The sequence below is a fragment of the Equus quagga genome, chromosome 1 (assembly GCF_021613505.1).
Source record: "Equus quagga isolate Etosha38 chromosome 1, UCLA_HA_Equagga_1.0, whole genome shotgun sequence".
NCBI lineage: Eukaryota > Metazoa > Chordata > Mammalia > Perissodactyla > Equidae > Equus > Equus quagga.
Genome location: NC_060267.1, coordinates 68,748,590 through 68,762,540, shown reverse-complemented (window position 1 = coordinate 68,762,540; position 13,951 = coordinate 68,748,590). Strand labels below are relative to the sequence as shown.

Sequence of the window (13,951 nt, the reverse complement as noted above, 5' to 3'; positions counted from 1 at the left end):
GTAATGTGGATGTGGAGGTGTGATTCCTATATAAACAGTTTGACTTTACATTCAGGCTCCTAACCTGTAGTATTTTCTGCTTCCCTTGATAAACTAAAAATTCTTGCACACTAAAAATTCATCTTCCCTAAAGTGCATCACACTGAAAACCCATGACCCTAGGTTTATTTAGCAATTTTATGGTTGGTTAAAACACTTGGTTCCTGGTGATTACTGTCTGTTACTTGTCAGTAGGGGATATCAATGAGTTTCTCAGGACAATGGTGCAATGCTGGGCTCAAGACCAAGTCAAAGTATTATCTACTCTTATTCATGGTCTTTGCCACAATCACCGAGGACTTGATCATCATAGTCCCCTGAATTCATCTTTATATCCAGTTAAGTGGAGAAATTCTGAGGTTAAATTGAGTTAGGATATCTTAGCTTTCTTGCCCTCTAATGTTTTTGGATTCATTTTCCTGATTCAGATACAAATGGACTTCAGGATATTTCCCTCCTCAAGAGTACGCAGTAAAGGAAATAATGTCTTTAGACTCAAGACAATGGTTTGAAAACCAGCTTTCTCACTTAAAATCTGTATGATCTTAACTTCTATGAGTCTTAGTCTCTTCCTCTATAAATTAAGAGTAAATAGATATACATTTCAAGATTATTGTGAAAATTTAGTAAGAAATAATTATATGTGAATATGTAGCACAATGCCTTGCATATTGAGTGTGCATTCAAATTTTCTAAATAGTTCCTTATCCTTATCTTCCTTTTCTTTGTGTGTCTTTCCTTCTCTCTTCCTTATGAAGCCAAGCTTCCCATAGAATTGAAGTATGAACATTTCCCTCAAAAAAACTGTTTTTTGGGGGGCTGGCCCCATGTTTGAGGGCTTAAGTTTGAGCACTCTGCTTTGGCGCCCCAGGGTTCGCTGGCTCGGATCCTGGGCACAGACCTAGTACTACTCATCAGGCCGTGCTGAGGTGGTGTCCCATATAGCACAACCAGAAGGACCTACAACTAGAATATACAACTATGTACTCGGGGGCTTTGGGGAGAAGAAGAAAGAAAAAACAAAAGATTGGCAACAGATGTTAGCTCAGGGCCAATCTTTAAAAAGAAAAGAAAAGAAAAAACCCTGGGGCCGGCTCCGTGGCCGAGTGGTTAAGTTCGTGCGCTCCGCTGCAGCGGCCCGGGGTTTGGATCCTGGGCGTGGACATGGCGCCACTCGTCAGGCCACATTGAGGCGGTGTCCCACATCCCACAACTAGAAGAACCTGCAACTAAGATATACAACTATGTACGGGGGAGGAGATGCAGTTTGGGAAATAAAAAAAAGATTGGCAACAGTTAGCCCAGGTGCTAATCCTTAAAAAAAAAAGGAAGATTGGCAACAGTTGTTAGCCTAGGAGCCAATCTTAAAAAAAAAAAAAAAAAAAGGAAAAACCTTGTTTTTTCTGTATCCAGTAAATTTTAATTTTCAGTATTCAATTATGTTTCATTTCTTAGCAGGGTTGCTATTGAAAATATTTTACAAAGACTATGGCGCAGCTACCAATCAGTCAGAATGGACACTAACTGTGAATTGTTATATGTATTGGTATAGTACAGCTATACCAATGAGTACAAGCTCAGGTCTGGTTTTAATTTTTTGGTTGTAATTTTTTCTTCGAACTGTAAGCAAAGCTGGAACTTAGCTGGCATATATTACTATGGCCACATTACTAGTTTATTGCAGGCATTCATTCTCTTACTAGGGCACTTGCCATAGAAGTTAAATATTTTGAATATGACTGCTATACATTAGTCATTTAGAAGTAGTTTTAATTATCTCAGGTTATGGAGAATTTTAATTACTTACTTTTAATTTAATTAAGAGAATATCGACTGTTTAATATAGTTTCTTTGAAATTTGCTGATTCTTGCTTTCAGCCTAACAAAATACCAATTTTTGTACATGTTCTATATGTGTTTTAGAAGAATGTGTATTTCATAATAGTTGAGTTGTTAAGTTTGTTAATTGTTTTATTCAAATCAAAGACTTCCCACATCCTGGTTGTGACTTCAGATATTTCTGCATTTCTGGAACTAGATTTTCTCTTCTGTAATGTTGGGGAAATATTAGCTCCTTGAAGACTTATGAGGATCCAATAATATGATCTTGATAAATTATTTGGGAAACCTTTATGTACCCTCCTGAAGATTTTTTTCATTCCTTATATTTACATACTTATGCATTAATTCAGCAAATTTATATAAATAGTATACTGTGTGCCAAGCAGAGAGCTTAGGTGGGTGCTAGGTATGCACTGTTGAAAGAAAAGAGTTTTACTTATGTTTCTTTTTCTCAAGGTCCTAAGTTTATCCCTTCACACGTGTATTTCAGGGTTTGGTGAACTAAATGTTTTCATTTTAAGTGATCATATAATTATTGTTATGTCATTTTAGAGTATACTAAAGAGATTTTCATAATCTACATTTTAGACACAAGAAGGCAAATGCGGAAGAAATACAAATGTCTTGCCCAGGACCTTCTGTTATTTAGTTGTGTATGAAAATGATAGTCTGGCCAAAAGTATTGCTTATGCTCTATCTGATTCACTACATTTCTCAAGCAGAGAATTGCATATTTCATTGCTTTTAAAGATACCTCAAGACAGACTACAGTCTTGACAAGTCTATTCATTTGCCAGAAGTAAAAGCTGAGCAACAGATTCAACCTCTGAGGAGGTGGCACTCATAGGCTACTGGTTCTAGGTTACAGGAAGAAGAAATAAAAACTGAAACCAGTACTGGAAGTACCTGGGGAGCTATCATTGTCACGGTGAAGACTCAAAGCTGGGGTGACCATGATAGGAACAAGAAGCAAATAGGGAGGCTCAAGTCCCTTATCTTCATTCCACCAGCCATGATCTCTCTAGCAACTCTTTTGGATGAATTTAAGAGAAGCCTGCTAACAAAAGCAAAATGTGGCTTTCAGTATCCCAATCATAACTCATAAACCAGAACAAAGAAAGGTGGATTTGAAGCTGAGAGACAATGGTTTAACAGCATCAAAATTACTCCATAAAACATAAGGATGAGGGGCCAGCCCAGTGGCTTAGCAGCTAAGTTCACACATTCTGCTTTGGCAGCCTGGGGTTCGCCGGTTCGGATCCCGGGCCCAGACCAACACACTGCTTGTGAAGCCATGCTGTGGCAGGTGTCCCACATATAAAGTCGAGGAAGATGGGCACAGATGTTAGCTCAGGGCCAGTCTTCCTCAGCAAAAAAGAGGAGGATTGGCAGCAGATGTTAGCTCAGGGCTGATCTTCCTCAAAAAAACAAAACAAAACAAAACAAAAAACATAAGGATGAAAATCTTGGGCCTACTCCAAGCATCATGACCTATTAAAGTACACCCAATGTTAATAATAAAAAAACAACCAATGTTTATTGGACATTTAGGATGTCCTCGGCACTATTTAGTGCTATGGATGAGTTAACTTTTTTAATCTTATGAAGAAACCATAATTACCTGTTAACAAGAAAGGAAGATATTATGGGCTTACTTTTACAATTTGGAAGCAGCTGTGTTCTTTTACTTTAGATTTGTGTTCTATATTTCAACTCTCATAGACTCCTCAAAGGGCTGGAAAAAAGGAATGCTTCCCTCTATCCACATATCTAACTAAGTTCCTTCAATGGAAATGGGGCTTCTGACACTGCTCCACATGGCTACACTCTTCACACAATAGAGATCATCTCAGTTTTGTGCCATCTTTGTCTTGTCCCCCAGGGCTCCAAACCCTGAAGCTCCTCAGTTCACTGAACAACTTGACTCTTTCTCTTTTGCCACTTCTTATCCTCTGATTGCAACTTTTCTCAGTTACCAGTTCTGTTTAGTTCTCCTACTGATTAGGAGATGTATGGTCCAAATCAGGAAAGAGGTCCTCATTCCAACCTGATCTCAGAGTTCTAGAGGAGTTCTCTGTTACCATGCCACCTCCATTTTATTAGGTTAAAACTTAGGGTGCATGACTAGGGCACTTTTCAGCTACCGTAGTCACATTATGTACGAAATCCAGGAAAATTGTGGCAGCTGTTCCTCTACAATATAACACACATCACATAAAAAAAGAAAAGATAAGTATTTTATTAGGGGAGCTCATATCACAAAATGCTTATGTAGTTTACTTAGAAAATATTACATTGAATCAAATTTCTTTTTGAATAATCTTTGTTACCTCAGATATGATAGACATACATTTCTACTTTTATAGATACTGAAGTTCATTTATTTGTTCAAAATATATTTATTCAGCATCTACTATGTGTCATCTTCTATTCTAGAACTTTGGGACGTTGTAAGGTAATAAATACACAAGTCTGCTCCCACAGTGCTTATGCGTGTGGTGAACACAAGCAGTAAATAAAAGAACAAGTTAAAAATGAATATACAGTATGTCATATGCAGATCAATAATAGCTTTGAATGATTTATTAATAATGTACTTATTTTAGGTGACAAAGTGCTTTTTGGAACACCATTTGCCTTTATTATTTTCTAAAGGTTTAAGCGTGCTTATGCTTTGCTGTGACTTCCTAAGAAATTTTCAATTTTTTACATTTCCATAATAGTATTTTTTTAAATCATGAACATGTTTTATTTCTGCAATTAGAACAAAACTAATAGTAACAACCACCACCAAAATATTTCTGTATATAGTTTTGAGTGACACATGGTGAATTTGTTTTTTGTATGGTGATTTTCTCTATTTGAATTTCATGTCTGCAGAAACTTTTTATACTGAGTCACCTAGTGTAAATCAGTATTCATACTCCATCTGAGTTTTTCCTACCCAGCATGGTCTTCACAGCAGTCTTCACATCCTTGTTCCTCAGACTATAGATGAGAGGATTGAGCATGGGGGTCATCACTCCATACAAGAGGGAGATGAGGGCCTCAACAACGTCTTGATTAACTGGACCAACAGAGCTTTTAGACTTGGGCTTTGCGTACATGAAGAAGATGGTTCCATAGAAAATAATCACCACTGTCGAGTGGGCTGAGCAGGTGGAGAATGCTTTACATTTTCCTTCAGTGGAAGGGATCCTAAGAATAGTAGCAATAATAAAAATGTAAGAGATGGAAATTACCAGCAATGGAATAACCAGAACAACCAGATTTGACACTGCCATGCTGATCACATTGATTGCAATATCAGCACAGGCCAGTTTTAGGATAGCCAGAATTTCACAGACAAAGTGGTTAATGACATTGTTAGCACAGAATGGTAATTGCATTGCGAGAGATGTCTGTACCACTGAATCCACAAGCCCAGAAACCCAGGATCCAGCTGCCATGGGCACGTAGGCACCTTTCCTCATGATGGCAGGGTATCTCAGTGGGTAGCAGATGGCCACATAGCGGTCAAGTGCCATCATGCCTAGAAGCACGCACTCTGTGGCCCCCATGGCAAAGGAGAGAAACATTTGCACCATGCACCCAGAGAAGGAAACTCTTTTCCTTACTGTCAGGAAGCTGTCAAGAATTAGTGGGACAGAGGAGCTTGTGTAACAAATGTCCAGGAAGGAAAGATTACAGAGGAAGAAATACATGGGGGTGTGCAAGTGAGAATCATAGATGATTACTGAGATGAGGATTCCATTTCCCAGCAGGATCATCAGGTACATCCACAAAACTAGCGCGAAGAAAACTGTCTGGAGCTTTGGGTGGGCAGAAAGCCCAACCAGGACAAATTCTGTCAACATGGAGTCATTGGTCCTCCCCATATTGCATACGTCCTTTCTCCAAAAGCACTCTGCAGATGATAGAACAGAAATTTGTTAATATGGTGTCTCAAGATCTCATTTTTAAGAATTATCTTCTGTGTTACTGTAGTTCTCTATTTGGATGCAACAATACAACTCTGAGACAAATTTCTTACTGTGAATCCAGGCCAGAAGAGCAGGAATCCTAACCTGATTTTCTCAGGGTTAAGAGAGAAGGTATTTGATTATAGGACATTTGGATCCTAAACCAGTTTATTACCATTCCTACTAGTTCTGCCTCTTAGCACATTGACTGCAAATCAGTGCCCCAGAGCCTGGAGGCAGCAGAAAGATGGGCTTTGTTTGGCAGTGACTCCTGCACCATATTTTAAATTTGAATTAGAGGTCAACATTTCAGAAACAGGAGAAATGGGATAAAAATCTATACTTTCACCTTGTCTTCAAATAAATTACAATATTTGAAAACATTGGACCCATGTCCATCATGGAGCTCAGTTACCAGTGACCCATTGAATTTGAAGCATGTTCTCCATTCTACCAGAGTGCCCTCCTCTCTCTCTTATCTGCTTGTCACTGGGCATGAATATTAGTTGCCAGTTAACATGTTTTTCTCAGTTACTTTGCATCATTTATATTACCTGACAGAATTGTGTATGTATGTGAATTCTTCATCCCTGGCTGTAGGGCTGACATCCACTAGTCCCAGTAAGCCTACTATACTGTTAGGAGCCTACGAAAATGTTTTTATTTCTTTTAAAATCCAATTAAAACAATGAATTTTTAAGTTTTGATACATAATATTAACATATGTCTTTATACCAATGCAGATGTAAAATATAACTTTTAACATTATTTATTGGAAGAAAGGGCCCATGAAGGCAAAAATGTCTAGCACCCAACAAGTCATAAGACAGTCCTGTGTGGTTGAGTCTCTTTTTGGAGCTCAGTGTGGTCTGCTGGTGGTATATGCAGTCATTACCTATTTGCATATAGCCTCATTGAGGACAGTAGCCTCACTGCCGGGACATATCTTTATATTACTCCAGCATCTACCTCAATATTGTCGACAAAAATAATCCATAATGAATCTATAAATCAAAATTGGGATGAGTTTATTATGAGACAGAGCTGTGGACTAACCTAGCCTTGGGCCTTCCTTCCCCAAGGAAAGAAGGGCACCAAAGAAGTGGGGGTGTACAGAGGGGCTATATACTGTCAAAGGGCATGTATCACATATGATTCAAATGTTCCTTTTACAATAGTCACGAGATTGCCCTGTCGGCACAGTGATTGATGGACACAGCAGGTAGTAGATCTGCTGTCTCAGTGGACACAACAGGTAGCCCATCTGTTGTCTCAAGTTGGGTGGGTGGTCACAGGATGGGCTCAGCAATCATTTCCTAGCCTAGGGAGAGATGCTTATTCTTAAGGAAAAGCCAGTGTGGGGGAAGTTGCATCTTTATCTTAAGGCCATTTGTTCTTGTCTTTGGGACATAGTAAATGCTTCAAGAAGATATACAATGCATAATCTATATCAATGCAGATATACAATGCATGTTAGACCCTTTTGGAAAAACAAGGTCAGGACGAAATAGGTTTACACCAAATGGCTTCCTCGTATACTCCAGTATATCCTATTGCTTTCCATTTGTTTATCAATACAATGAGGCAGTAGGTATTTAATAAATGTGCTTTTTAACAGAAATGACTTGAAAGTATTTACAAAGCTATTTTTATCATGAATAGAGAGATGTAATGTTGTGTATTGTAGGATACACCTAATTTGTTTATTTTCACCTCATGCAAGAATTATCATTTAGGGGCCAACTGTAATAACAGTGCTTTTATTCAAAATGTATGCATTTAACTAAACCAGTGATATTCAACCACTGTTTTTTAGCCAATAAAATTTACACAGAAGCATAATATATAAAACAAACAAAAAGACAGTTTCTCTGGTTGAAGTTACACGGGTTTGCAGGGAAGGAAAAAGCATTTCCCTTTAGCACCTTATTCACTTCCTCCCTCAATTCAGTTGTTAGAGGATTCCAAGTGGTGTAGTTTGAAAACCACTAATGCAATAAGTAAGAAATAATATTAATAATCTGAATTTTTAAGAATTTTATTAGCAACCATAATAATAGCAGTATATGTATTGATTACTGTATGCCGGGTATATTTTAAATGCTTTTATTCATAACAATCCAAGGAAGTAATAGCTATTATTGTATGACATATGGATTATCCTTCTGTAAACATTTGGTAAACATCACCAGTAAAGCAAGAAAATAAAAATTAATTATTTTAAGAGATGTAGGAAATAAATTTGGTGAAGGTCAATTCATAATTTTCATATAACCTATTTGATGTCCACAAAGTGAAGATAACTTCCTAATCTTGAAAGGAAACTATATACCAAAAACCTATAGTAAATTACTATTCACTAATAATTAATAAAGAAAGTATATACATTCTCATTAAGATCTAGACTAAGATAAGGATGCCCACTCTTACTGCTACGGTTTGACGTTGACTTGGTAGTCCTGGAAAAAAGCATAACACAAGAAAATGGCAGAAGTAGCAATAGAAAGAGACTAAAAAATTTATAAGGCCTGATGAGAAAAATTAGTAAGACTTTTGGATGTAAGATCAATGGAAAATCAATAGTTCTCTTTATATTAGCAATAAATGATTAGCAAACGTAATAGAAATAAATATAACAAAAATAAAATGTCTCTGAGTTTTATCCTAACAAAGCATGCATGAGACCTTTACAGAAATCATTTAAAAATTAAAATAAGCAGCTTAACAGAATATCAGTAATTTAAAAGGTACAACATACAAATAGATGGGATAAAAATATAAGGCTGCCATTTTTCCCCTAAATAACTCAATAATTCAACTAAATAAATTAAAAATTTTATTTGGATTTTTTAAATGAATATGAGTACTCATCTAAAGTTTATATGGAAGAATGAAAGTACATAACTTGCATGGTTAATTTTATAAAACTAAAATAAGAGAAGCATCCATATTTGAAACAGCCACAAAATGGCAGTAATAAAATTATTATGATAATGGTTCAGGGAAACTTAAATAGTCCAATGGAAAGGAAAAGAGATCTCAGATATAGACACATGTTTATATGGTAATTTGATATATCATAAAATTATATCACCCCAGAGCAATGTGGAAATGACAGCTTAGTAGAGCATGTTAGGAAAGTGTCTTTATACATGAAAAAAAAGATAATATTAGATCCTTAGATTACCATACATAAAGGGAGAAACAAAATGGATTAACAATTTACATGTGAAAAAAGGAAATTATATAATTAATAAAAGACAATATAGAAAACCTTGTCAACTTGGAGGAAAAAGAATTTTAAGACATGACGATTTAAAACAATAGAAAGTGGGTCAGAGGATACGAATCAGTGATTCATAGTAGGGTTTTCCTAAATGGCTGACAAGTATATGGAGAGATTCTCACACTTAAAAAATCTGAAAAATGCTCATTAAATGTTCAAAATAAAAAAAATACTCATTAAAATAGCCACGAGATATCATCATCTTCATTAGAAAAGTAGATGATACCAAATGTTGGTAAGCATGTGGGGAGGTAGAATTCTGGTTGGAGTGTGCACTGGTATACTGGAAAACTCCTTGGCTGTATTAAAATTGGGTAGAACCCAGTGATTCCAGTTCTGGGAGTATGTCCTAGATAAGTTCTTGCTCAGGACTATAAGGGGACAAGCATGAGGATGGTCATCATTGCATTGTTTGTGGCAAATGGAGGTTGGAGGCAACCTGGATATCCATCATCAGGAGAATGGTTCTACCACATGTGAGCATGCATTATAAAAAAATTGCAGAAGCGAGAGGCAAATGAACTAGATGTCCATACAGCAACCTAAATAGATCTCTGAAAAACTGTGGAAAAAGTAAACAATATTGTGATTTATAGCACAATAAAATTTATATATAAAATTAAAATACATATTTTACAAGGGTTCATGTATTTTTAAGGACAAATCAAACACATAATTATGGGTTGGGGAGGGAAATTTAGTGGAATCAGTGATTATGACAGACTACAGGTGGCTTTTCAGGGAATGAGGAAAATAAAGCACAGAGGAATATAAAATAAAATACAGAGGAGCATGATTAACTAAAGTCTAAGATTAAAAGGAAACAGACGAATAAAAACATGGAAATGGCCAGATTTCATCATTTCTTGTCACAAATGGCTGGATTACGTTTCTTATCACTACATGGATGGACCTTGAGGGTATTATGCTAAGTGAAATGTCAGAGGGAGAAAGTCAAATGCCATATGATCTCACTCATAAGTAGAAGATAAAAACAAAGACAAACAAGCACATAGAAACAGAGACTGGATTGGTGGTTACTAGAGAGGAAGGAGGGCAAAAGGTTGTGTGGCACATGTGTGTGGTGATGGGTTGTAATTAGTCTGTAGGTGGTGAACACGATGCAATCTACACCAGAATGAAAAAATACTGATGTACACCTGAACTTTACGTGATGTTATAAACCAATGTTGCCACAATAAAAAAAAAAAACATATGAAAATCATAGAGAGCAATATAAGGCATATTCCAATGAAGGAGCTCTAATCAGAAATGTAGCTTAATAGAAAGGACTATCATAAATGTAAAAAAGAGGAAAATTGGCTCCTGACACAATAAAAACAACACATAATGGATTGGAGGAAAAAAATTAAGGCACTTAAAAGAAAAAAATGGGTTAAACCTTAGTTAGACCAGACATTTTAAAAAATATAGTCTTAAATCTATTTAAAGAAAAAAAATGTCAGTCACAAAGTGGTTGGTCAGCAATGGAGAATGAAAGGAAATTCCTGGGGTCAATGAGAGGCAGTGCTCATCCAAGAGATTTCAAGCCTTGTGGTCCCATTGGAAAGGTTATCCTTAATGTAGGGACAGATGAATCTGGCGTTCCTATTATCCTGATTCCACTAAATATGCTCTTCATATAAGTAAGCCCTTTGATTTGACCCAGTTTTCCCCTTCTGATGAGAAGCCAGCATGCAGGTCACTTGCATAGAAAGAAGCAATGGACTGAGCAGAGGAATTAAGTGGCTGCTTCCCAATGCCCTTTCTGTTTCTCACTGGAAAGCATGGCAGTCTGCTTCATAGTAGTATCAATCCCTGTGAATGAGATCCAGGCTCTTGTTGTTTTAACAAATCAATTTTGAGTCTCTGAGGCTAAGGAACAGAATGCAGACCTTGGTAAAAGAGAAAACAACACAATATTGCTGTGTGACAAGGTCTGTTGGCAGGAAACCAGCCAGCTTCCCTTGGGGTAAGCCTTTGAATCACTACACATGTTTTTTCAAACTCCAGGAGTAAGTACAAACAGACTTCAAAGAAGGGGAGATGATCTGAGAGAGGCCTAGGACAAGATGTCTTAGTGTCAATTGAACCTGGCTATAATGAGCTGAAGGCGAATAGTCTTAAGTAATGGGCTGGGGCGAAAATGCATCAGTGGGGCTTCTGGACGAGAAAACAATGTATAGAGGTGCAATAGTCAGAAAAAGAAAAAAAAAAGAGGAACAAATATTTGCCAGTTTGTGAGGCATATTAAATGTAGTATTAAGGAATTACAATTTCTTCTATTCTATCTATAGGCAGTTGGGAACCTTTGGAGTTTTGACCAGAGGATATTAAGGATGAAGACACAGAAAAAAGATTAATGTAGGGGATCTTCAGGATCATGTACTTTTCTCACTAGCATTGAACTGTGACTCGTGCGTGGTGGGTCTGTAATCATTGTTCTTCAGGGCAATTATTGGCTCCTCCGCTAGCTTGTACAGAACCTGACTCAGAATTTATCTTCTCTTAGAATTAGACACACAAATCTTCATTTTAGGTCAAATTGGTATCAAAAAGTTTTATTTCCCTTGACAAAAACACAATCCTCCCATTTCCTCTGGATTCTCAGCTCAGTCCTGTAATAGCCTGTGAAAACTGCAATGTATCTGCCTTCAGTTTGAAGTGAAGATCAAAGTTCTGCTGGGTCTTTCACAGCAAGATCTTAACTGATTGCTTCAGTTATTAACCAACTAAGGTAATATTACCTGCTTCATTTTGCCTGGGTTTCCAGTTTCTTTCACTTCTAAATGTGAAGGATCCTTCTACAGATACCCAGAAGAAAAGAAAAACCTCCCAGTTAATAAGTTAAACCATCAGTGCTCTGGGGGTCATAGGAACCTAACCTTTTTGCTATTCATGCCTTTTTTCTTTCTTTTTTTGCTGAAGAAGTTTCGCCCTGCTAACATCTGTGCCCATCTTCCTCTATTTTGTCTGGGGGTCGCCCCGACAGCATGGCTGTTGTTGAGTGATGTAGGTTTGTGCCGGAGAGCTGGAACCAGGCAGCCAAAGCAGAGCACTCTGAACTTAACCACTAGGCCATGTGGCCAGCCCCACATGCTCAGATTTTTTTGTCTGGAACGTTTCTGTTAGCCAAAATTAATCCAGGTCGGTAGTAACCAAAATAAGATAGAAATAAAGGGCCTGTGGTGTACTTTTGAAGAGGTAGCTGTAGCAGAAGAGCACAGCATTTTCTTTGACAGTACTTAGCTTTAAACTCAAAGATTTGGAGCCTCCTTTTTTCCTCTTCTTTAAATGAGGCCAATTCCTACCTAAGAGCTTTGTTGTGAAGATTACCCAGCAATGGTCTAAAATATCATGTAAACCTTTATGAACTAAACGATGAAAACTTGACAGATGAGAAAATTAGATATATGCAGTTAAAACATATAAAATTGGTTTCTTACCCATAATTTGAAAAACAATATTTACAAGAGAAGATGGAATATGACGTCATTTACGTACCTCTGAGCCTGAGGAATGATTTTCTGTACTTGATTTGAGACCACTCTTCTTCCTTAACAACTGCTTTGCTTTACAGCCTGAAGAAATGCTCTCTATTTTATGAAATAATTTGCAGGATACAGTGAGGGGATATCAGTGAGATTCAGATAGCAAGTGTGGTGCTGTAATTACTTTTTTCAAGTTTCGACTTACCAATAGTTTCTTCCTCAGGTGAAATTGATAGATGAATCTATTTAAAATATTCTGACTCAGTGGCCCAAAGTTTCTAGCTCAATCTCAGAAAAAAATATGTAAGGAGACCCATAGATTCTTCGGGGCTTTGCATTACCTAAGGGTTTCTCTAATATCGAGTTCCAGAAACATCCTCCAAAAGACCGGCCATTAGCACAGCAAGGTGATTTAAATTCTTCTTGGGGCGAGTCAGGGTGGGTCCAATATTTGCAGTAAATTAGAGTTAGGATGTAAACATGGAGGATTAAAAACTTTCCAAACTCCAGGGAGAATGTAGTTAGATCCAATTATATCTTGTAATTGGTATATTCTTGTTGTAACGCAACTCAAATAACATTTATCACCATCTGCATTACCACAGTATTTGAAAATTAGACTCAAATAAACAGAAAAAAGTCTTTAATAAGTATTGTGTTTTTCCTATAACTATCTGAAAACTCTCCATGATTAGTGGTATAAATTGCCTTCATTTTCATAGTATTCTCAAATATCTAATTTGGTTCTCCAAATTCTACCATGAGCGAGTACAGTTATTCCTATTATTTAGATGTACAGCTTGAGACTCTGAAAGTTGAACTATTTTGCTAAAAGTTGTCCAGCCAGCATGCGAGAGGGTAAAAGAGATCTCAGATCCAGCTTTTGTGACTCCAGCTCCTGCCATCTATTTGCAGCACTGCCCCGTCTCTCACTGATAAGAACCTGTGATGAGCTTTTAGAGCATTGCAGCTGCACTCCACAATGAGTGCAGGAAAGTTCGGTTAGAAGTATGTAAACAATTCAAACGGACAATTAAATGTCAATAAAAAATTAAAACTGAGCTTTGTTTTCCCTCTAGATCCAAGTCGGGGTTGAAGCCTGTGGAATAGAATGTAACCTTTATCAAAACAATTCCTCTTTGACATTAATAACAAAGGTCTGCATCCAAGCTCAACTTTTGTCCCAGAAATGAATCTTCTTTTCTCAGTAGTTTTCTGTTAAATCTTTTTCAGACAAGCTTGATTTCTCAAATTGGTAGTTTCTCCTTAACATTCTACATATTTCTTCTTTAGTTTACTCTAAATGCTATAAGTTATGCTGTTCAGGCATC

At 37.0% G+C, this 13,951-nt stretch overlaps 1 protein-coding gene across 1 annotated transcript; it reads right to left on the bottom strand.

Annotated features, from left to right (window-relative positions):
• Window positions 1-4,799: 4,799 nt before the first annotated feature.
• Window positions 4,800-5,759, bottom strand: LOC124227731 (olfactory receptor 13C8). The gene has a single exon (XM_046641607.1). The coding sequence runs from the start codon at window positions 5,757-5,759 to the stop codon at window positions 4,800-4,802; it is 960 nt and encodes a 319-aa protein (XP_046497563.1).
• Between the last annotated feature and the right edge of the window lie 8,192 nt (window positions 5,760-13,951).

Coding starts and splice junctions, on each gene's coding strand:
- LOC124227731 (XM_046641607.1), bottom strand. CDS start 5,759: ATGGGGAGGACCAATGACTCCATGTTGACAGAATTTGTCCTGGTTGGG.